Here is a 21,337-nt window from a genome sequence, read left to right as displayed (position 1 = left end):
TTATCACTAATATGTTAGCAAAATGAAACAAGTATTTTAATCCTGGCTTTATTCACTGTTCAGATTTATGTGGAAAGGTGTGCAAATTACATAGCCTCATTTGCATATTGAAACATAAAATTGTTTTATTAATACAGTCAAAACTGTATTATTATGTACTGATTAATATTTTTGTTTGTTTTGTTTTTTGTTACCATATTCACCTGTGGTGTCCTACTTTAAAAGAGATATCATCGTTTTCACATACTGTACAATAAAGCAGGTTTATGCCACACATTTCCTGTATCATGTTTATTAGTAATATTCTCCTGTTTTTTTATTGCTTTTTTCTTAGTAACCCATATAATGTCTTAAATTGAACTACAGCTAAAAAAAAAAAAAAAAAAAAAGAGATGTGGCCATGTGGAGGCAGTAGTAAGTCAGGCCTAGTATCTTGACCATTGACTCCTCCAGGGGAGATCTGAGCCGCTGCGAGCTGCCTGTATGACTCTCCCCAGATCGAAGATGGCGGTGTCCGTGTTCCCAGGCGTGCGCCTCCTCTCCATCGGAGACGCCAATGGAGACATACAGCGACATTCAGAGCAGCAGCCTCTGCGACTAGAGATCAAAACCAACCAGGACGCGGCTCTCATAAGCCTCTCGAACAGTGAGTAGATGCTGGCTTTAAACTCTTTGCATCCGGCCTCAGCTGAGCGGTGTATCCTAGCTTAGCTTAATGAGAGTGATGTGCGTGCGGCATGTGCGTGTGTTGCAACCCCTGATCACAGGGACAGGCTGCTTTTGAGTTGTTGTGACCTCAGATGCGGCCCTCGTGCCCGTGTATGCTCTTTAAAACATGTAAAGTTGCTGGAGCCAGGGCTTCAGTTGTAACATGCATGCCACAAACCACGTTGATCGTAGCATGTTAGCATCCGTAAACACTTCGTATTGTGTTAAGCTGCTTATAGTTAGCAGCTACCCAGCTAATACGCACGAGATTCAGGAATTCAGCACTGAGTGCGTTTCTACAGTATACAATATAAATGCATGTCCTGTACGTGCATGAGGTTTTTTCCCAGATGTATGTCCTGGGCATTCAGGCTTTCTTCCAGACGTTATTAGCTGGTAGTAGCAAGGAAAGATTTGGATAATGTGGATTGGCGCCTACAAAGTTAGCCGCAGTCTGAGTTAAACCTTGAGTCATACTATCACGCTTCAGAAACCTCTTTGGTTATGATTTGCGTTGGTTTATTTATGTAAACATTTGATGTGTTTATTGAAATGGTTTTAACCTGGTTGGATGCTGGGCTGGATGGATGCTGTGAGTTTACTTGATTGATTGCGCAGTTCTGCGCCACCTCTCTACTTTTACTATACTGGACCATGAAACAGTCCGGGTTCTCTTTCACAAAGTGCAGAAAACATTGCAAAAGTAATGTAAAATCACGCGGAGGTTTCTTACGGCAGCACCGTTTGGCCATTCATCTTTGTTCTGCGGGGAACAATAGCGGGCCCCCCGCCTCCTTTTCTCCAGTGTCCCGCCTGTTCATTCAGTTCTCAGGGCTTTTGTTTGGAGCCTCATGCTGCCGATGTCCCGTGGATGAGATGAATGTCTTACTTAAACAGATGCGTGACCCACAGCCCATAGATTTCTTATTTAAAAGTTTTGATTCTTCGAGCTCCAAATGCATGCCACTAATCCCCAAATTCAACCCTCAGCATTTTTTTTTCGTCGAAAGCCCAAGTTTATTCAGAGAAATGCATATTATAGAGGGATATCTTGACCGTTTTATGCATACACGTGAGATAGTACGCTCTTAAATATTCATTCATTGTTGCGTATAAAGAGATGATAATGTGCTGAAGGTTTTCTTTTTGCCTTTCACAAAGAAATTAACATTTTGTGGAAATATAAAAATGATTTACACTGGTGTGAGATGAATAATTATTTAATACGAGTCATTTATTATGCATGGAGCAGGTCGCCCCCTTAGCTGCCATGTTGACGTCACATGGTTCATGTTGTTGTGAATGTGCAATTGACTTGGGTTAATAATGATAATGATAATAATGTATTTGTGTTGTACTTTTAGCCAGTGCTTTACAAAGCTTAAACAAAACAAATTGTGTGAAATTCATCATTCCAAACAGAATATGTGGGTTGGGAAAATAAGTTGATACTGTTGTACTACTGTACTTTTAGCCAATAAAACATGTTGAATGCAACTTTAAGGAAGTAATTCCTCTCTTCCACACTCTTGTGACTTGTTAATTCATGTTTTTATAGCACTTTGTTTCTTTCACTTTCACTGTGGTACACCTGTTGTCTCTTTAGCTTGTTGTAAACAGTCTTTTAGGATGTTCGTTATGAACCGTAGATGCCAAGAACCACTCCTGTTCTAATGCTTAGATTTTCATGGCTTCAGTGCCCTGCCCCTGTTTCAGAGGTATTTTCTTAAATTACTGTAGAGAGAGAGACTGTACTTGTTTTAAACTCAATTATATAAATGAATAATCTGTATGGACAGCCTGACCTAATCTTACAACAGCTGGGGAAATAAATGACACAATCCCTCATCCTAGCATTACCGATTACTGTTGCAGTGATTAGAAGGCCAGGGTGTCTTTGAACAGGACTAATTTGGTTTGCTTGGCTTCATTTTTGTTAAGGTTGTAGTAGTAACCTTTAAGGAGCTAGTGTAGTTCAAATAAAGCTGAAATTAATGTTGCTGTTGTTGTTGTTGTTGTTGTTGAACTTTCTACTGACCCATCTTAAAGCGATGGTTCACCCAATAAACACAATTGTTTGTTTATGAAGAATTTGTGTCTCTCTCTTAAATATCATTTGTCAAATCATTTATTCTGTTTTTCTCCAATGAATATCAAACATTGATCTTTTTTGGTCAGGACTTTCTGTTTGTTTTATATTAATTAGTATAAATTGATTATCATACATATTATTACATAATATTAATATCCGTGTAATTGCTTTTCTCCACAGATGAGGAGACATGTGTCTTTAAGTGTTCAGTATCAAGGGAGACCGAATGCAGTCGTGTTGGGAAGCAGTCCTTCATCATTACTCTGGGCTGTAACAGTGTCCTCCTGCAGTTTGCATCTCCAGCAGGTAAAGTTCACCTCCTTTTACAAGCGCATCACCCTTTACAGTGATTTATCAGTTCGCTGAGACATTCAGACAAAGCACAGCTGCAGTCACTTATAGTGTACAAACTCATTTAAATGATTATAGGCAAACCTGAATAAAGAGATGGTGCAATGAAGCATGTAATCTCCTAATGTGTCCACTGTTGTTTTGTTTGCCAGATTTCTCGTCATTCTATAACCTCCTGAAGAATTGCCGTGGACACAGGGGCGAACGTTCGGTCTTCAGTGAGAGGACGGAGGAGTCCTCAGCTGTACAGTATTTTCAGGTTTGTTTTGCCACAAATTGACATGCATATGCAAAGGCGACATTTGATGAACCTGTTCTTACTCATCTTAAAACCTTAAGAGATCATTTTAAATGAGTTATAACAGGAATCCAGATTACCATTTAATCTCTAATGTTCTTTTGTATTCTAATGATCCATCATCGACAGAAGTGACATGTTCTGAATGTCTTTCATTTTTATTCTCTCTCAGTTTTATGGCTACCTCTCTCAGCAACAAAACATGATGCAGGATTACGTGCGAACTGGAACATATCAACGAGCCATCCTCCAGAATCATACAGACTTCAAGGATAAAGTACTGTTATTTCTCTCTTTGTACTGTTAAAGGGAGGGGGTCATTATTATTTAAAAAAAAAAATAATATAATGTGTCCTGAGGTGCAGTTATAATGTTAGTATATAGATAGAGCTAATAGGACTTGATGTTTTAATCCCTGTGGAAAGTTGGCATACCTAATGTCAGCAGTGAGATTTGAGTGGTGCAAGGGAGGGTAGGAATATCATTGGAGTCATCAGATGGGCACCCTCCTAATATGATTTTTAGACCAAAAAAAATCAAAAGCCCATTTTATACTTTAGCACTTCTGATTTGACCATCCTTTTGGAAAGGGGTGTGTCTGCGGTGAGACTTTAGATTAAATGCCCACTTACGATTTTCATCTTTGCATATAAATATTACATGTGGAACTCTCTCAAAATCTTTTTACTACGTTTTTACTATTACAGCTGTCAAGATTAACTAATTGTGAAAAGTGTTGATTACAGCATTATATTTAGATCTACTCCCATCGCATGAAAAACTGCAGCAACAAGCGTTAGCCGATGATAGACAGTCTGTTGATCGTGTGAATGCAGTGATCTCATCATTGCAACTCTATTTCTGCACTCTCACGAATGCTTTCATCATAACTAACAGTGTAAACACGATGTGAATACAGTAAGAGATTCATTGTGCAGTGTAGACAGCGTCATTGATTATAACGGGAGTTCTGGCGAGAGTCCAGAACCAGTCACTGATAAACTTGTGCTGTGATTGAGCGTTCTTTGATCACTTTCTGTATATAATTTAATCACAATTTAAATAACATTGTTTTCATGCTACTAAGAGAAACAATGTGAAATTGATCGTTTAGTCACTGGCTTGATTTACTGATGCATAAACGGCAATAAGCGGTTTTAAGACAATAAAGAACGTCTGACTGTAGATTAATCATTACATAATTAGAAATTACTTGTCACAGATCAGGCATTAGAATTTAACACAGTTAGTTACTTGTCGCATTTCTGTTGGGTTCATATCTTACAGTAAAAGTCTGTTTGCAAAGCCAGCACTGAAATTGCGACTGATTTACTAAAGAATCCACAGTGAAATGTTCAGAACAAACAAATAATGCTGTACTGAGACAGTCACATTCACATAATAAATAACCACTTTCCTAGTATTAGAATCCTTTGGAAGGTGATGTTATTTTTAGTCCGGTGATCCTGTATCTCTCTTCTCTCCTTCTAATCTAACTAACGCACCTGTGAGTGGGGCCAACGATGTGATGTAGAAGTATGCATTGATTTTCTTCTGCAGAGGCGGTCTTTAGTCACACTCTTATGTCACTATTTGACAATTCGGAACAAGAGCTTGGTTTCAATAAAAGCTGTTTTTGAGCTAACAAGGATATTTTCTGAATTCTGAAACTTAAAGGATATTTTGTCAAAAGATTACTACTTTAAAAGGACTTGGCATGGAGTTGAGTAGTTTCAGAACTGCTTTCTCTGAGCTTACCGTAGCATTTCTTGTTCTCTTTAAAAAAAAATAATAATAATTTTGGCTATTGAATATTTTGGCTGTTATGACCTTGACTTTTAGATTTAATGTTATCCAGACCAAAATATCTGAAACTGGAACAGTTAACTTATTACAATTAAGTGAAACACTCCATTTAATAAAAAGGTTATTCCTTTGTGAATGCTTCCCTGAATGCATTATTATCTGAATGCATTGATTCTTGTTCTCATTCCTCCCTCTTGTGTCCTCTTTGTCTCAGGTGGTGCTGGATGTAGGTTGTGGCTCTGGAATTCTATCATTTTTCGCAGCTCAGGCTGGTGCCCGTAAAGTTTATGCTGTGGAGGCCAGCACCATGGCTCAACATGCAGAGGTATGACATACAGATTCCTCAATCACTAACAAACACTACCATTCAAAAGTTTACGAAAAGAAGTCTCTTGACAAAGCTGAATTTTCAGCATCATTACTCCAGTATTCAGTATCACATCATGATCCTTTATCAATCATTCTGATATGATGATTTGCTGCTCAAGAAGCATTTCTTATCAATGTTGAAACCAGTAAATACCTCCATAAACCATGATACATTTAAGGATTCTTTGATGAATAGCAAGTTATTTTATTTTATTTTTAAAGAAAAATATTTTGTAACATGTCTTTACTGTTTATTTAATTATTTTATCTATTTAATGCATGGTTGCTATTCATTTCTTTCCAGAAATTCTCACTGACCCCAAAGTTTATTTCACGAGTATACATCACATTAAATCATTAATAAATCATGTTTAACCATTAATAAATATGCAGATAATTGAGTTGTGTAGTATTCTGGTACTAAATAAGTATGGTTGTATAATGAAATTAATATTATTATTATTTTTATGGTATTGAGTAATATAGAGAGTAATTTTTACTCCTCCTGAAAAAGGATTGGAATGCATGACAAAAAAATTATTTAGTATTAATACCAAAATGTGGTATCATGCCAAAGCAAATATCGATACAAGTTAGAACCCTAGGAGGTTATAAGATTGCCTTTGACCTTGACTTATCAAAAGTCATTCTAAGTTGTGATAGTAGTGCTAATAATTGTGCGTCCACAGGTTCTTGTGAACAGCAATAGGTTGTCAGAGCGTGTTGTGGTGATTCCTGGGAAAGTGGAGGAAGTGTCCCTACCCGAGCAGGTGGACATTATTATCTCTGAACCCATGGGCTACATGTTGTTCAACGAAAGGATGCTGGAGAGCTATCTACATGCCAAGAAATTCCTCAAGCCTAGCGGTAAGAGAAAAAGGGTTATTCAGTAAAAAGAACCAATCAACAAAAGATTAACATGTGCTTAGGTCATAAGGGTGTGTAACGGTACACAATGACGGTTAGGTATGCTTTCGGTACAACGGGTGGAAAAATAACACATTTTTCTTATCATTAATCAGTGGTTTACTGAACAAATGGCAGCAACACACACTGTAGTTTATGGTGCGGTTGTAATTGGGTGGGTTTGAAGTGCTTACATTTGACACGCATACGTACGCCAGCTTTCATTAAAGTCTGCTGAGTTAAACATAGACTCGCTTGCAAAATGGAAATACTTGCATTAATTTGAAACATTTACTAGTAAGTATACAACCGTAAGATGCCATTTGTGGACTGAGGACTACGCATCTCAATCGCATTAAACGCATGCATCTGACAGTAGGGCAAACCATGCAGGTTTATGATTTAGTTTGAAGCGCTTCATATAAAGTACGTCTCATGTTTAAGTATCGTGCACTTAAAGGTATAGCGGAGGATCTCTCCAAATTTTAGATAAGACCCGCCCTCTCCACTTTTTGAAAAGTTTAATTGATTCACCAGAATGATTGACAATTAGGAGGACCAATAGTTTAGACTACCCACCAGGAAGTAAAACATCCTCCGCTATACCTTTAACTGGCAGTAGCTCACTTTTTCAGATGTGTTCGCAACATCACTGTATATCGAAAATAAACTATATTGTCCAGTTTTGGGGGTAAACTCAACATTTAAAAATTACATTGCCAACACAGAGAACTTCTGCATGTGCAGTGGTTAAAACAACACTGTATTTGTTTGGTACACATACATGCCGCACCGCAAGACCCTTACCGGAAATTTTCAGGATGAATGCATATACCGTTAGACCCCCTACTATTTCATCAATATTTGTACATATCACACCTCTGTTCTCTATACAGGCAAAATGTTTCCAACCATTGGAGACGTTCACCTCGCTCCTTTCACAGATGAGCAGCTTTACATGGAGCAGTTTACGAAGGCCAATTTCTGGTGAGCTTTCTAAAAAGAGGATAAGACATTGGGTGGGGAGGGAGTTAAGACACAAAATGTACTACGAGTGTGAGTAAATAAGCAGGCAGTTATGTAACAGGTAGCAGATGTCAAATGATAGACTCAGTGTAAATAAACAGATAGTAGCAGATGACTAAGACATAACTGGAAGATTTCTTTTGTTTATACTTGAAAAACTTACATTTCCTGTCTTTCAGGTACCAGCCATCTTTCCATGGGGTGGATTTGTCTGCGCTGAGAGGAGCTGCAGTTGATGAATACTTCAGACAGCCTATTGTGGTGAGAAATGGGAGGGAATGACTTGCAGATTGAGTGTATGCTAGTTAATTCATAAGTACATGCTAGCTTTTTAGAGTTAGCCACGGTTTGGAAAGTTCATGAAGCAGAAAGCCATAAAAACACATTAGCTTGTGTTTGTGCCTTCAGAGGAAAGATTATACTGATAAATAGTGTATGAAGTATGAAGGTAACTGGAGATTTGTCTCCTTGCTGGCTATAGAGGGCTTGAGGGTAAATACGGACAGGATTGAGTTACGTACTTGAGCCTAAATGAGAACAGTGAGGATGTTTCTAGGAAATGGAGAAAGGCACCATGCTTCATGGATTAGGAAAATGTATTCAATGGTAGTTTCATGTAGGACACGGAGAAGTATGTATGCTTGCCTTTGTGTCCGTGGAAGGCTGGTCGAGGTTTCTGAGCTCGCTGTTTGTCTGTGGTCAGGGGTTATGCAATAAATGTATATCCATCAAGGAAGGTTTATGAAGCATGTCTTTGTGAACAAGAACGCATGTAATTCTAGTTGTTGATTTTCATCTAGGCTCCTCAGTGTTTTGAAATCCATCAGAGCTATTTCCACTTTCGTGCCCTTGAGAGGCCAATTTAACTTGTCGATTATGTGCTCGGTTTTCAGTCCACTGATTTCCATACATGATAATTGTAGTTTAAAGTCTGTGCGTATGGTTTATATCCAGCAGTAGTCAGCTGTTCAGGCATTTGTTGTGTCTGTAATGGTGTTGCACTGCTGGGACAGTGACCTACTGTGGTCTGGCTCTAGGGGGCGCTGTTGTAGTATCCTCCAGAGTTCAGGCTGTGGTGGGAGAGCCCTCTGAGCTAGGACTGAGTCTGATTCACTGTGGCTCAGTCCTTGACAAGAGGCCTCACAGCATGTCGTCCTGTTTGATCTGACCCGTTTCTTCGTCCTCCGCATGCAAAAATGAGTGTTACATTGGGATGTCTTGCCACTTCTCATTTATTCTCTCATTTCTTTCAGGACACTTTTGATATCAGGATCCTTATGGCCAAATCAGTGAAATATACGGTCAACTTTTTAGAAGCTAAAGAAGACGATCTTTACAAGTATGGGTCCACCAAATGCATAATTGTATTGCATTTAAATGCAGCCTTTTTATTTTAAAATATGGTATAAAAGAAGCGTGTTGCCCTGTCAAATGTTTTAATATATTCTTTTCTTGCTCTTCCCAGGATAGAAATCCCCTTCAAATTCCACATGATGCATTCAGGGCTTGTACATGGGCTGGCTTTTTGGTTTGATGTCGCATTCATTGGATCAGCGTATGTTCCGAAACATTCTCTTCACAGTGATTTCACACTTGAGTCACCTCTCTTTCCATTAAATCATTAATTCAATGATCATGTTTGTGATTTTGAAATTGAAATTTGTATGTGAGGGGGATATTATTATTATTTTTTATGTTTTGTAATCCCAGTATTGTGACTTATGCTGTCTCTCTGTGTACAGGATGACTGTGTGGCTCTCTACGGCCCCCACCGAACCCCTCACTCACTGGTACCAGGTGCGCTGTCTGCTGCAGTCACCTCTCTTTGCCAAGGCAGGGGACACAATGTCAGGCACTGCACTTTTAATCGCCAACAAGAGGTGAGCACACTCGATTCTTTGTGTTAACCCTCAGGTCGTTAACGTTAGGTGGTTAACTCCCTCATTTGTTTTCACTTCCTCACAGACAAAGCTATGACATTAGTATTGTTGCTCAAGTGGACCAGACAGGCTCCAAGTCCAGTAATCTACTTGATCTCAAGAACCCCTTCTTCCGGTGAGAGGACGCATCGCTTTGGAAACCGATAAGAGGATGTCTGAAACGTGTGTTGCTTACGCTATGCTGTGTTCTGCAGGTACACGGGCACAACACCCACCCCACCTCCAGGGTCACACTATTCCTCCCCCTCAGAGAACATGTGGAACACTGGGGGAACCTATAGCATGAGCCAAGGCATGGCTGTGTCAGGTAGCTCTTACACAATCATTCTTGTCGTCTTTTCACATTTACAGCAGTTGGCCACAATTCCTCCCATCCAACTGCTTTTGCATAACTGGAGTAATGTCACTCAAATTTTGCTGTCTCTGTCAGGGATGCCTACAGCTTATGATCTCAGCACTGTCATCGGCGGCAGTGGGACAACAGTCTCCCACAACAATCTCATCCCCCTTGGTACAGACACGCATGCACGTATGGATATTTACACACACACACACACACTCACACATACACACACATGTGGAGTGAAATGTTCTCTGGTGTGGTTCAATTAAAGCGACCATTCACCCAAAAATTTTAATTCTGTCTCTCCAAATCCTTAACTTTAGTTAATATTTGAAACACAAATAAAGATATTTGTAATCTTCTCTCATCATCAAATCCACTCTACAGAAAGACATGGTAAAAGTATTCCAGAAGCTCAGACCTCATTGGTTCTCACGCATCAAGCAAGTTTGAGCTTCTGTGTTCACCATATTTGATACGCTCTATGCGTATTGATCAATCAATGTTTATATATGAATAAAGGCCTAAATTAAATCTGTTCATTATATAAAGCAGGGGTTTCAAAAGTTTAGCTTGCCTCTACACACCTGACTTGAAGTTTCTAGTATGCCTGGTAAGAGCTTGATTAGCTGGTTCCAGGAGTCTTTTTGCACACAACCAAAAACTTAGTGGATGGACAAAAATGATGAGTGAATATTAAAAATATATTCAGCTATATTCTGAGGATGAAAATAATTAATCCAGGTTTGGAACAATATGAGGGTGAGTAAATGACAGATTTTTTATTTTTGGGTGAACTATCCCTTTATGAACCAAAGGCTGAGATAAAATAAAATAAAATTGTGATATTAAAGGGGCCACTTTATTAAGGATCATATTTTGATCTTTAACTTGATAATTTGAGACAAGATTATTATGTAATGTATAGCTTAGTATATAATAACGGTTGGGAAAGGGTTGAATATGGCCATTAAAACAGAAAGTGCAGAAAACAGATTGGACATCAGGGAAAAAAATAAATGTATGATATGACCCCTATGCATTACATGCTTATATTATGTATTTCTTCTAAAACCCTTTACAGGACAATAAATTGAATTTAATTGTTATTGAAAGGTTTTCTACACAACAGTACTAAAGTTTGATTAAGATTTTCAATACTACAGTACAGTTAGTGTCCGTCAGCTTCATGTCAAGTGTTCATGTGTTTCTTGTTAATCACATTTTCCTTTTGTGTAAATTGAAGAGAGTTGTCTTGTCTTTTTCCCCATCAGTGAACACGGGGATTGTGAACCACACTCACTCCAGAATGGGCTCTATAATGAGCACCGGAATCGTCCAGGGTGAGTGTCGCTTCTCTTAATGTCCTCACAGAGTTAAACAAGACCTGCACTTTTACAGGTTAAAGTGATAGTTCACCCAGAAAGGATAATTCTGTAATTTACTCACCATGTTGTATCAAACAAAAAATAAGACTGTTGTTCATTTTCAGAACACAAATTTAGATATTTTTGTCCATTCATTGAAAGTCCATGTAACCAAAAATGTCAGTTAATTACATAGACATTGTAAAAGTAATCTATATGAATTGAGCGGTTTAATCAAAGTCTTCTAAAGAGACGTGACGCGCTTTATTTAATGAACAGATTTCATTTGTGTTAATAAAATATAAACATTGATCATCGAGATGTTGATGTTTCATGCTTGAGAAGAAACCTCATTGGTTTGATCTCCTGTGATGATGAAAGAATATTACAAATATCTTAATTTGTGTTCGACTAAAGATGAACATTTGTCGTGTGGGTTTGGAATGACTGATGAGTGAATGATGACAATTTTCATTTTTGAATTTTTCCCCCCCCTCATGAAATGGGGGGGGTGGGGTGGGGGGGGTGGGGTGTGGACTACCGTAAATAATTAGTTAACTAGTAAAAAAGGTAGTTTTGCATATCCCTAGTGGTGACTGGACTTAAGAGATCAAATCAAAGATCAAAGTATAGTTCGTAGAGCGCTTTATTCAGTCCATTTTAAATTCAGATTTTGGCTGCCCCTCAAATGGGTCAAACCATAGATATATTACCTAAGAAGTTCAAGTAAATACACTCGAAATCCGCGCTCATTCAAGGATGTGCATTTATTGCATGGACGGAGGAAGCACCTGCGGGATTTCATCTGACGGTACTTTATATTTAACACTAAAAAGTTAAATAAGCATTTATAGTCTATCTGTTCCGTGAGAGCAACGGTACAGCAGAACGAGTGTAGCCTCTATATCTATAGACGTTTTTAAATCTAAAAATAAAAAAAAGGCAACGAAATTGTCAGACATCCATTAGTGCATGTTCACAGAGGAAAACAACAGAAAAACAGCGCGGTTGTTCTCTCGATACTCGACAACGATGGAATCCAAAGGCGTGGACGAAGGTATAATGCGTGTATTAAATTGTATGAATTAATAATCCCGAAAAAAGCACAAACATGGCAGAGATGCAAACTTCAGCAGCTGGAATTAGCTGAGTTGACGTGACGGCTAACAGACAGCAAACTGACAGCTAACAGACAGCAAACAAACGGCTAGTAGTGACAGCAGCGACAATCCACCTGTCACCCAAGTGACCACGGCCTTAATTATGCAGAACTTTAAGGCTTAATATAATTTAAACGGATGAGTTATAAAAAAATTCACCCCCCTCACAGTTGTCATAAAGGGCAAAATTAGCTATATAGACCAAAACCACTTTTTGCACCATATTTATTACTTTTTTTTTTCATATTTATTACATATTAAACGTACAGTATGGAATTTTTCGCCACTAGGGGTCGCTAACCTATTTACAATAACAAAGGCGTATTTTGATGACGCAACATTTGCTAAGAATTATGGATCTTGTCGTCAACGTCAAGCCGACCGATCTAATCTATGGATCTAATAATGTTTATGGATGACTGAATACATCAATGCTTTTATCATGACTGTGATATGAAGCAGTTCGGGATTGCTAAGAGACAGCTATCAGCTTCACACGCGACGCGATATGGACATTTCATTCTACCGAACTAACGTTACACGCGAGTGCAGAATTACTACTCACAGTCACAGGTCAGTTTATTAGACAAATTAAACTTGTGAGGTAACGCAGCGTTGTTTCACTTGGTCTAACATTACACTATCACACTAAACTGCATTTGAATGTGTTGAAATGTATGTGTTAGTTTGTCTGTATGAGACTAGCGGTAAGCTAGATCAACATTAGAATAACATACAGATCATATTCTAACATTTCATCATGTTGAGCTATAACATAGATTAGTTTTATGTAAATGTGCTCACCTGTTTAATAAAGTACATGTAGAAGCGGTCGAAGTCTCGGACGTGGAGCTCTCGTTTATATACTGTCTATGGGAGCTCTCGACATCTCGAAAACACCGCGCTGATATTGATTCTCGTTTTAGTTCTCCTTTTGTATCCAAAGTCTGCTTGCCATGGTCCATAATGTTTGAACGAAACAACAACAGCGTGCAAATAGACATTGCGAACCGTCAGTCACTTTGGTTACTATCAGAGGGCTCTGGTTCATAGCTCTGGTTGCCATGGCAGTACGAGCGGAAACGCGGATATGACGCCATTGATGGCGACAAAACGGAAATAAAGAAACGGGACGTTTCTCGAATTAAATTACAAATTTCTCCTGGTTTGAAACAGTCGGGATAATGTATGTACACAACAAAAAAATATATATATAACAGATATAGTGATTTTTGCTATTTTTAAAGCAAAAAAGTTACATATTGTGGCTTTAACATGGGATTGACTCTTTTGCATCCAGTCTCTAGCGGCCAGTCGATGAATTGCAGTTTAAGTCACTTCCATGTTGGTTTCAAGAGAGAGACACGAAAGTTGCCGCTTGTAATGAACTGAAACGCTCGCTGTGCCCCAGTGGACACGCACCGTTATGAATGTCCGTGCGCATTTTTCGAATTGGCACCAAAATTGTTTGCAGCAATTGTTTGAATGGTGGGTTTATTCTTCTTCTTAATGAACAACTAGAAAAAAAACACAACTAATAATTTGCAGGTTCCCTATTAATAATGGGTTTAAATCCAAAATATTGCCAAATAGGCGCTTTTACATTTCTCTTTGAAACCAAATCTTCTGCCATCGTCTTGTCAGTCAGCTCCTCACTCTCGTGATAAATCAAATCTGTCTCCTGCCGCTGATCTGGGCTGCGAGTCTCGTTCGGCTCACGCTGCATTGAGCAGATACGTTCGGTTTTTAATTGTTGTGTCTGTTCTCTAACAACTAAATTATTTTTAGTACTATAAAAAATCAGAACGACCGCCGCCCACCGGTAACACCCGACTATCGCAGCAAGCCGACTTTGGACTTTAACATCTTGGACGCCAAGTGTTCATAAATGCAAAAGATGCAATGTTGCTTATTGCTTTTATCTCTTCTCAGGGGCCACAACTGCCCAGCAGGGTCCCAGCAGCAGCAGTCCTCATTACCCCGTTACCAACCAGTTCACCATGGGCGGCCCAGCTATCTCCATGGCATCTCCTATGGCCATCCCCAGCAACACCATGCACTACGGGAGCTAAGGCCAAGGGATGGCCTCTGCATGTCCAATTCCCCCAACCCCCCACCCCTGAAGATCAACCACAGCCAAATTCAGAATACCAAAACCAGTGCACCAGTTTCTGACCATCACTTTATATTCTCTCTCTTTCTCTCTCGCTATCTCTATATATAGATATACATGTATACGTATATATATATTCTAAACTCTTTCTTTATCTCACTGGTGTTTTATTCTTACATATCCGTCCCACGACCCTGTGCGCAGGCATTCGGCCAGTTCAACATGTCTGAGGTGTGTCATTGTTACTCTTCCCCTCCCCAGCCGCACGCAGCGCCTGCTCCACACCAGCCACTAGGAGGCAGCACTTGTCTGTAAGCATGCTGAAAAAGCACAAACCAGAGACTCAAGACTCAACAGAAAGGACTCGGTCAGAGAAACGCTGTCGCCGGGACACGTTTTTTAAAAATATATAAATGCTTTACAAATCTGCACATGTTCCCCCTCACTTCATGAACTCCCACTTTTTTTTAGCAGCACATACGCCATCATCGACTGACTATTGATATGAATTGGAGATCTATTACAGGATCTTGCTACTGTTCCTAACAAGCCCAGCTACGTTGAACCTATTCTTCACTGTTGGCTTTTTTACATTTCCATCGACTGGCCATCGCTTCTCGATTATCTCAGCATGGGCTTTTGACAGCCACCTCGACTCACCTAAAATGTTCACAACCTCTCATCGCTCACCTGAAGAGATGGACATGTGCTGTAGGCTCGCAGAGTTCATTATGACTACTAGCACAGTACCGCTGGATCCTGCCTGTAGACAAACATAGCGTAGATAGAGATCGTCTTACTTTTCATTCCATTTCTGACTGTTTTAACTTAGTGCAGTCCCAGATTGATGTATTTTGCTTGGTGTTCCCTGAGGTGAATTCTGAGCGTGGTTTTATCGAGGCCGCTTCTGTCGCCCCCCCGACTCCAAAATGAAGCAAATCTGACTTATAAATTGACGGATTCATTCTCAGTCAGTTTTAAGGACATAAAAGGTTTCAGGAATAAAAAGACCAGCAACAAACCCTCCACTACCAGCCAAGGAGGACGGCGGAGTGCTGGGACGGACAGTCGGCAACTGGGGGAAGAAGACAGAAGGAGAAATGATATAAACCGTGAGGTCCGTGGACACACACTGACCGCTGCAGCAGGACAACTGTTGGGAATGGCAGTATCCTAGTTTACATCCCTTGAACCTTTATTTTGTCAACTTCTGTGTGTTGTGAGACTCGTTGAGGAAAGGAGGAGATCAAGTGACGCCTGACTAGCTATAACTTTCCTCCTCATTTCCTCCCCTCTCTCCCTCCTTCCCCTCCCACACCGGGGATATGACGAAAACCCCATCAAAGACTTTGAAGTCGTATGCACCGCTTCCAGTCAACTTTTTTTTTTTCTGTTCATTTGGTTTGAAATAGCAACTTTCATGAGATGAAAACAACCATGTCTGTTAGTTTGTAGAATTAACGTTTTGTTTCAGTTTTCTTTCACAAAAAAAGCAACAGACAAAAAAAGGAGCAAATTAAATGTTGATGGAGAAGTCCCTACGTGTGGCTGCTTACAGTAGCTTTTGTTATGTTTTATGGATGAGAGTGCACAAAAAAAAAGGATAAAATCAGACTTGATGGTTTGAGGAATCACGTGATCTGCATAGGTTGTAGATGGCTAAAGATGAATTTTCTGCTTTCCAGTGAAGCAGATCTTAAACAGATTCAAAATTAAATAAATTCAGTACATTTTACATTGATGTTCTGTTTGTTAATATACATTTGATATTATGAACTAACAATTTTTACAGTATTTATTAATCAAGGTTAATGTCAGTTTATACATATACTATTTTTCATTGTCAATTCATTTGTTTTTTGGTAATATATTGTTAATTCATAGCCTATAAATATGTAGAAATTAATATTAACCAAGATAAAAGCTTCAAAAGAGTTAATTGTTAGTTCATGCTAGCTATTGTATTAACACAAAGCATTATTGTAAAGTGTTAATATCTCATGTTGTTCAACACCTATGACTTTCTAGTTTTGTCTTTCATGAAACGCAAAAAAAGAAATTTTGCAGCCTGTTTAAGTTGCTCTTTTCTGTGTAATTAAAACAGTACATGAATTTGTCTATCACACAAAGCTATTGTATTTTTTTCATAATACTAATTTTAAGGTGCTTTTATGCCCTTTCTGCTTGTCAGCCATTGGTCTCTTTCCATAATTGTAGTATGAAAAAGAGCAGATTGGATTAGTGTGTTTGAAAAAAAGAAAGTCATATGGGTTTGGAGCAACATGAGAGTTTGGGAATGATCTGAACTATTTATGGGTGAACTATTCCTTTAACTTCTTTCTGAAAAGGATAGTTCTGTCTTTGGCTCATCCTTTTGTCATTTCAAAACTACGAGTTTCTTCTGTGGAGCATAAAATATATCTTGAGAAATGTCTTGGTTTTTTTTTTTTTTTTACAATCTAAGTAAATGGGCACCAAAACTGTTTGATTACCAAAAAATGTCAAAATATTATCTGTTCCACAGACAATTTTGAAAAAAGTCATATGTGTTTGGAAAGTCATGAGGTGAGTTAATGACAGAATTCATTTTCTTTTCTGGTTGAATATCCATGCATACCAAACAAGCTCAAAATGAAAAGGTCCACCCTGACAAAAAAATATTTTAATCCACAGTGTCATCAAACCGAAAACTGCCCTGGAAAGCAAAATTAAATACTTCACACATGTACTTCCTCTCTCAATTTACAGAAAATGTAGAGAAAGTAGCCTTGAAATGAAATAAAGCAGTCAGGGGTTATAAGGCAAACCTCAAATCAGTTCACAGTAATGCAAGATCACACTTTTAAATTACTTCATTTTGAATAAAAGAATCACAAAAATTGACAAGTGACCATAACACTCAAGGAATATAATATCAGGCAGGTCACTATATGTATTCAAGAAAAATAGTACAAACTAAAGTCATCAGTAAATAATTGTACTTGTGATCTGAGGGAGGTTATTTTATCTGCTGGGTTAGTTACAGACTAGAAACACTTTGCACTTATAAGAACTCATACTTCATTGTATTTTCCATGTCCTTTGATTCTAAAGACCCTTGAGTTCAGTTGGTCATTGAGGTTTTCCCGAGGTAAGTGATGTGTGATTTGAGGCTGGGGTAATCTGTTCTCCGGAGTGTGATGGTCCTGTGTGAGTTGCCAATTGGAAAAAGTAGAGCTAAAACGAGAGAAGAAAATGTATTAAATACTAAAGCTGAGCGTTTGTCATAATGGATGGTCTAATTGTACCAGAACAAAATCACAAATGACACTTTACAATTGAAAGGGGAGTTTATGTTGTATGTATTTCAGTCATTCTCAAAAGATACACAACCGTTTAAAAGCTTGGGGTCGGTAATATATTTTAATGTTTTTAACAGAAGAACTCTTATGCTCACCAAGGCTACATTTATTTGATCAAAATTTATATTGAAATCTATTCCTTTTATGCAAAGCTGAATTTTCAGCATCATTAATTCAGTCTTAAGTGTCACATGATCCTTCAGAAATCATTCTAATATGATGATTTGATGCTCAAGAAATATTTATCAAATTTGAAGAAAACAAATTCATGTACATCTTTTGTAACATTATAAATGTCTTTACTGTCATTTGATCCATTTAATGGGTCCTTGCTAAAAATAATTTATACTAATTTCTTAAAAAATTAAATACTGACCCCAAACTTTTGAATAGTAGTGTATGCCAGACTATAAATCACTTGACCTTCTATTAACAGCATCTGTTGTCAAATAATAATATGATCTCAATCCTTTGATTTGTAAAAAGTAACAGACTTGAAAGAAAGCACAAAGCATATATTAAAATGTTTATTCCCTGTGCTATCAAACTGTTTCAAATAATCTGCAATCTTGAGAGAATAGATAACAGGAATTATAGTAATGAATAACCAGTAGTTGCACCAAAAAAAATTTTTTCTGTGATATAGCTAAATACTTTTACGGTGTTTCTCTCACCTTGCAGCCAACAGCCAGAAGAGCATGAAGTGACACTATAACTGCCATGGTAGCGAAAGCCGTTAGTTTTGTATCATCGCGAACAGCCGGCCAGAATGTTATGACCAACACGGAGCCAGAGATCACCATGGCAATGACAATCAACAGCCACTGGAGCCAGTTGAAGGGAATGGTCCATAATATCTAAAAACAGAGATCATGACTTATTGGGTCTAAAATGAAGTTTGATCGTGTGTTTTTGAACATGATCTCAAACTTACCGAGGTAGGGATATAAATGAAGAGAGAGTAACCGTAGACACACACGGTCTCTAAAAACGTGTAACCGCTGATCTGTCTCTCAACACTTTGACGCCACGTTAGGAAGCCCCAAACTCCTAGAGGCACCAGCCATGCATAGAGGAACACGGTAACTGCTGCAATCGAGACTAAAACAGAACAAAACCTTTAGTATATTCAGAAGCAAATGACAGAAACAAAACCGCGACATGACTTGAAAAGACTCAAATTAGTTGTGGGTTCACTGAACCTAAAATCTGATTGGAGGTTCATATAAGTATGTAGTTAATGTATATGAATTAAAAACAAATGTTAACAATAAGTTTGTTTAATATTTGTAAAGTATATTGTTAGGTCAAATCAGAAGCAGAATCATTCTCTACAAATTCACATCCCTACTGCCCTCTCACCTCTGTGGAATTCAGGTCTGTAGTGATAATCTGTGTTTCCCATCTCACTCAGAAATTTGGAGAGATTCCCACTGATGGCCACTGAGAACACTAGAGTCACACAGATCCAGAAAGGACCTGACAGAGCAAGGGAAACAAAACAAAAAATCAACTGTCTGAGAATCTAGCAAAGCAAAAATACACTCAAATATAAAGAAATTGTTTGGATGTGTTGTAAAGTGGTTAAAAATAATATGGTACGTTACCATATAGGTCAGGGTTACTTCTAATGTGGTGTTTGACAAAATTCCGTCCTGGTAAAGGCATAACTGAGCCCTTTATCCTATCCAGCACCTACAATCATAAAGATAACAGCACATACAATAACTAGGGCACCCGAGTTGTTGATGTTCACACTTGAATGTGGTAACTAAGTAGTTACTAAGTAAGTAAATGACCAAGCAACCAGGATCTCCCTTAGTTTAAAATATCAAGATATGAGATATCAAGACTAAAATGTATAGTACTATTGTATTATGTTGCAGGTTCATTTGGAATGTTTGTGGTTCAATGTGCACAAGCAAAATATATATATATATATATTTTTTATGTATTTTGTTATTTCAGTTTCTCAACTCCCCTTATATTTACATTCACATATTTGGCAGACGCTTTTATCTGAAGAAACTTACACTGCGTTGAAGGCATACTTTTGGCATTTCAGTTCATGCATATAAATTTTTATGGGAATCGAACCCATGATCTTGGCGTTGCTAGTGCCATACTTCTACTGTTAGCACAGACTAAGTCCTTTTCTACATTTTAAAATGTTTTTAAAATAGATTTTAAAAAATAGTTACAATACTAATATATATATATATACATACACACACATATATATATATATATATATATATATATATATATATCAGTTTGTGGGATTTTTTTAATTAATTTTTTAAATCAGATGTTTATTAAATTTTTTTGTAATGTGGGGTTAATGTTAAAGGTTTACTGTTTTTACCCCATAGTGTGATTTTTGGTAAATCATAGTGAATCCAGTTAGGGACCCACATACAGTGATCGTACCTATGTTTTTAATATAATAGGAAAGCCAGAAGTAAGAAAACAACGTACCTGCAATGTATCTACGTTGAAGAACGACTGATAGTATTCAAACGTCCAAAAACCACCAGTTTGTTTTTCACCTCCAAGCAACTGTGGGAATAATGAACAAACTGGCTTATACCATTGACCCTGACTAAGAGGCATGTGAAACGAGCAGCTACTTGTGTGCCCTTATTTGCCAGTTTTGTTCTGCAGCTCACCTCTGAACTCTCTTGCTGGTTGTCTTCATCGTCTGACAGGTCAACTTTCACCTCTTCAGAGGAGGCTGCAGCAGCTGGGCTGGAGATGCTGAGGGTTGAGGCTCCAGGATTTGAAGACAGGAGATCTGCGGCTTCATCAAACTCTGGAAACGTGCAGAACGAAGATTAAAGCAGAGAGACAGAGACAAGAACAAGGTGGCACATATCGGTGGCAGAATTAACTTACCCTGAAACTTTAAATCATCTGGGCTAGTCATGACTGGAGATTACAGGTCTCTCAGAGAGTTCTCATGAGAATACAATCTGCGAGAGAAAAAGAGAATAAACATAACAAAATCATTCGACAGCCGTCAGTACTAAAATCAGATCAGATACAGACTAATTCACTCACCTGGCTGCTACAATATGGTAACGTTAATCCTGCAGTATGCCAACGCTGACTCCTTCTGGCAACTTCAACTATTTCGATTGTTTCAAGCTAACTTAGCAGGTAAAAATAATAATAATAATTGTTTCGTCAGCCCGGATCCTATTTAACAGTATACCTTGATCAACTGATTTAAAAAAAAAATCATAGACCGATTCGATTGAAGCCAGAATAGATTTGATACCGTCTTAATAAACAGGGATTTACCGTTATCGTCCCCATATTCCACGTCACCTGCAGGGTTCCGGTGCGTCAAAACACGACCACGTGACCGGAACAAAGCCGGAATTAAATGTTTTTTTTGGGGGGGTTTTCTGTTCCAAATTTTTTCTGTATATTGATGGCACAAAATGAGAGACCGTCAAGGCACGTTGTATTATATCGAAGACCAAAAGGGTTTTTGATTATTATTTTTTTCGTT

At 38.2% G+C, this 21,337-nt stretch overlaps 2 protein-coding genes across 4 annotated transcripts; one reads left to right on the top strand and one right to left on the bottom strand.

The window, feature by feature from the left end:
• The first annotated feature begins 425 nt into the window (after window positions 1-425).
• carm1 (coactivator-associated arginine methyltransferase 1) lies at window positions 426-16,214 on the top strand. 3 transcript variants are annotated; one of them, XM_082138681.1, is made up of 16 exons: window positions 430-646; window positions 2,981-3,106; window positions 3,304-3,410; window positions 3,622-3,726; window positions 5,470-5,580; window positions 6,314-6,491; window positions 7,427-7,517; window positions 7,736-7,817; window positions 8,810-8,895; window positions 9,022-9,111; window positions 9,299-9,436; window positions 9,522-9,611; window positions 9,691-9,803; window positions 9,927-10,007; window positions 11,114-11,182; window positions 14,299-16,214. In XM_082138681.1, exons 1-16 carry the CDS (start codon window positions 484-486, stop codon window positions 14,436-14,438), a joined length of 1,770 nt encoding a protein of 589 aa, XP_081994807.1. In that variant the 5' UTR covers window positions 430-483; the 3' UTR covers window positions 14,439-16,214. The 3 variants fall into 3 exon arrangements, with proteins under 3 accessions (XP_081994805.1, XP_081994807.1, XP_081994806.1); XM_082138680.1 differs by having other exon boundaries at window positions 431-646; window positions 9,927-10,025; XM_082138679.1 differs by having other exon boundaries at window positions 426-646; window positions 9,691-10,007.
• A 912-nt stretch (window positions 16,215-17,126) lies between these two features.
• On the bottom strand, window positions 17,127-21,172 carry yipf2 (Yip1 domain family, member 2). Its single transcript, XM_082139159.1, has 9 exons — window positions 20,881-21,172; window positions 20,716-20,792; window positions 20,490-20,632; window positions 20,299-20,379; window positions 19,428-19,515; window positions 19,183-19,299; window positions 18,755-18,921; window positions 18,495-18,677; window positions 17,127-17,695 (listed from the first exon to the last, which is right to left on the bottom strand). Exons 2-9 carry the CDS (start codon window positions 20,744-20,746, stop codon window positions 17,591-17,593), a joined length of 915 nt encoding a protein of 304 aa, XP_081995285.1. The 5' UTR covers window positions 20,747-20,792; window positions 20,881-21,172; the 3' UTR covers window positions 17,127-17,590.
• Window positions 21,173-21,337: the final 165 nt, after the last annotated feature.

This window comes from Leuciscus leuciscus, assembly GCF_965113295.1.
Source record: "Leuciscus leuciscus genome assembly, chromosome: 1".
Taxonomy (NCBI): Eukaryota; Metazoa; Chordata; class Actinopteri; order Cypriniformes; family Leuciscidae; genus Leuciscus; species Leuciscus leuciscus.
The sequence above is the reverse complement of the archived record's forward strand: the minus strand, read 5'-3'. Positions and strand labels throughout refer to the sequence as shown.

Excerpts from the sequence above, each read along its gene's own strand:
- carm1 (XM_082138679.1), top strand. The coding sequence starts at position 484 with ATGACTCTCCCCAGATCGAAGATGGCGGTGTCCGTGTTCCCAGGCGTG. Across the intron at positions 647-2,980 it reads TCTCATAAGCCTCTCGAACA|ATGAGGAGACATGTGTCTTT; the intron begins GTGAGTAGATGC and ends TTTTCTCCACAG. Across the intron at positions 3,107-3,303 it reads GCAGTTTGCATCTCCAGCAG|ATTTCTCGTCATTCTATAAC; the intron begins GTAAAGTTCACC and ends TTTGTTTGCCAG.
- yipf2 (XM_082139159.1), bottom strand. The coding sequence starts at position 20,746 with ATGACTAGCCCAGATGATTTAAAGTTTCAGG. Across the intron at positions 18,678-18,754 it reads TCATTTATATCCCTACCTCG|ATATTATGGACCATTCCCTT; the intron begins GTAAGTTTGAGA and ends CTCTGTTTTTAG. Across the intron at positions 17,696-18,494 it reads TTCTGGCTGTTGGCTGCAAG|CTCTACTTTTTCCAATTGGC; the intron begins GTGAGAGAAACA and ends CTCTCGTTTTAG.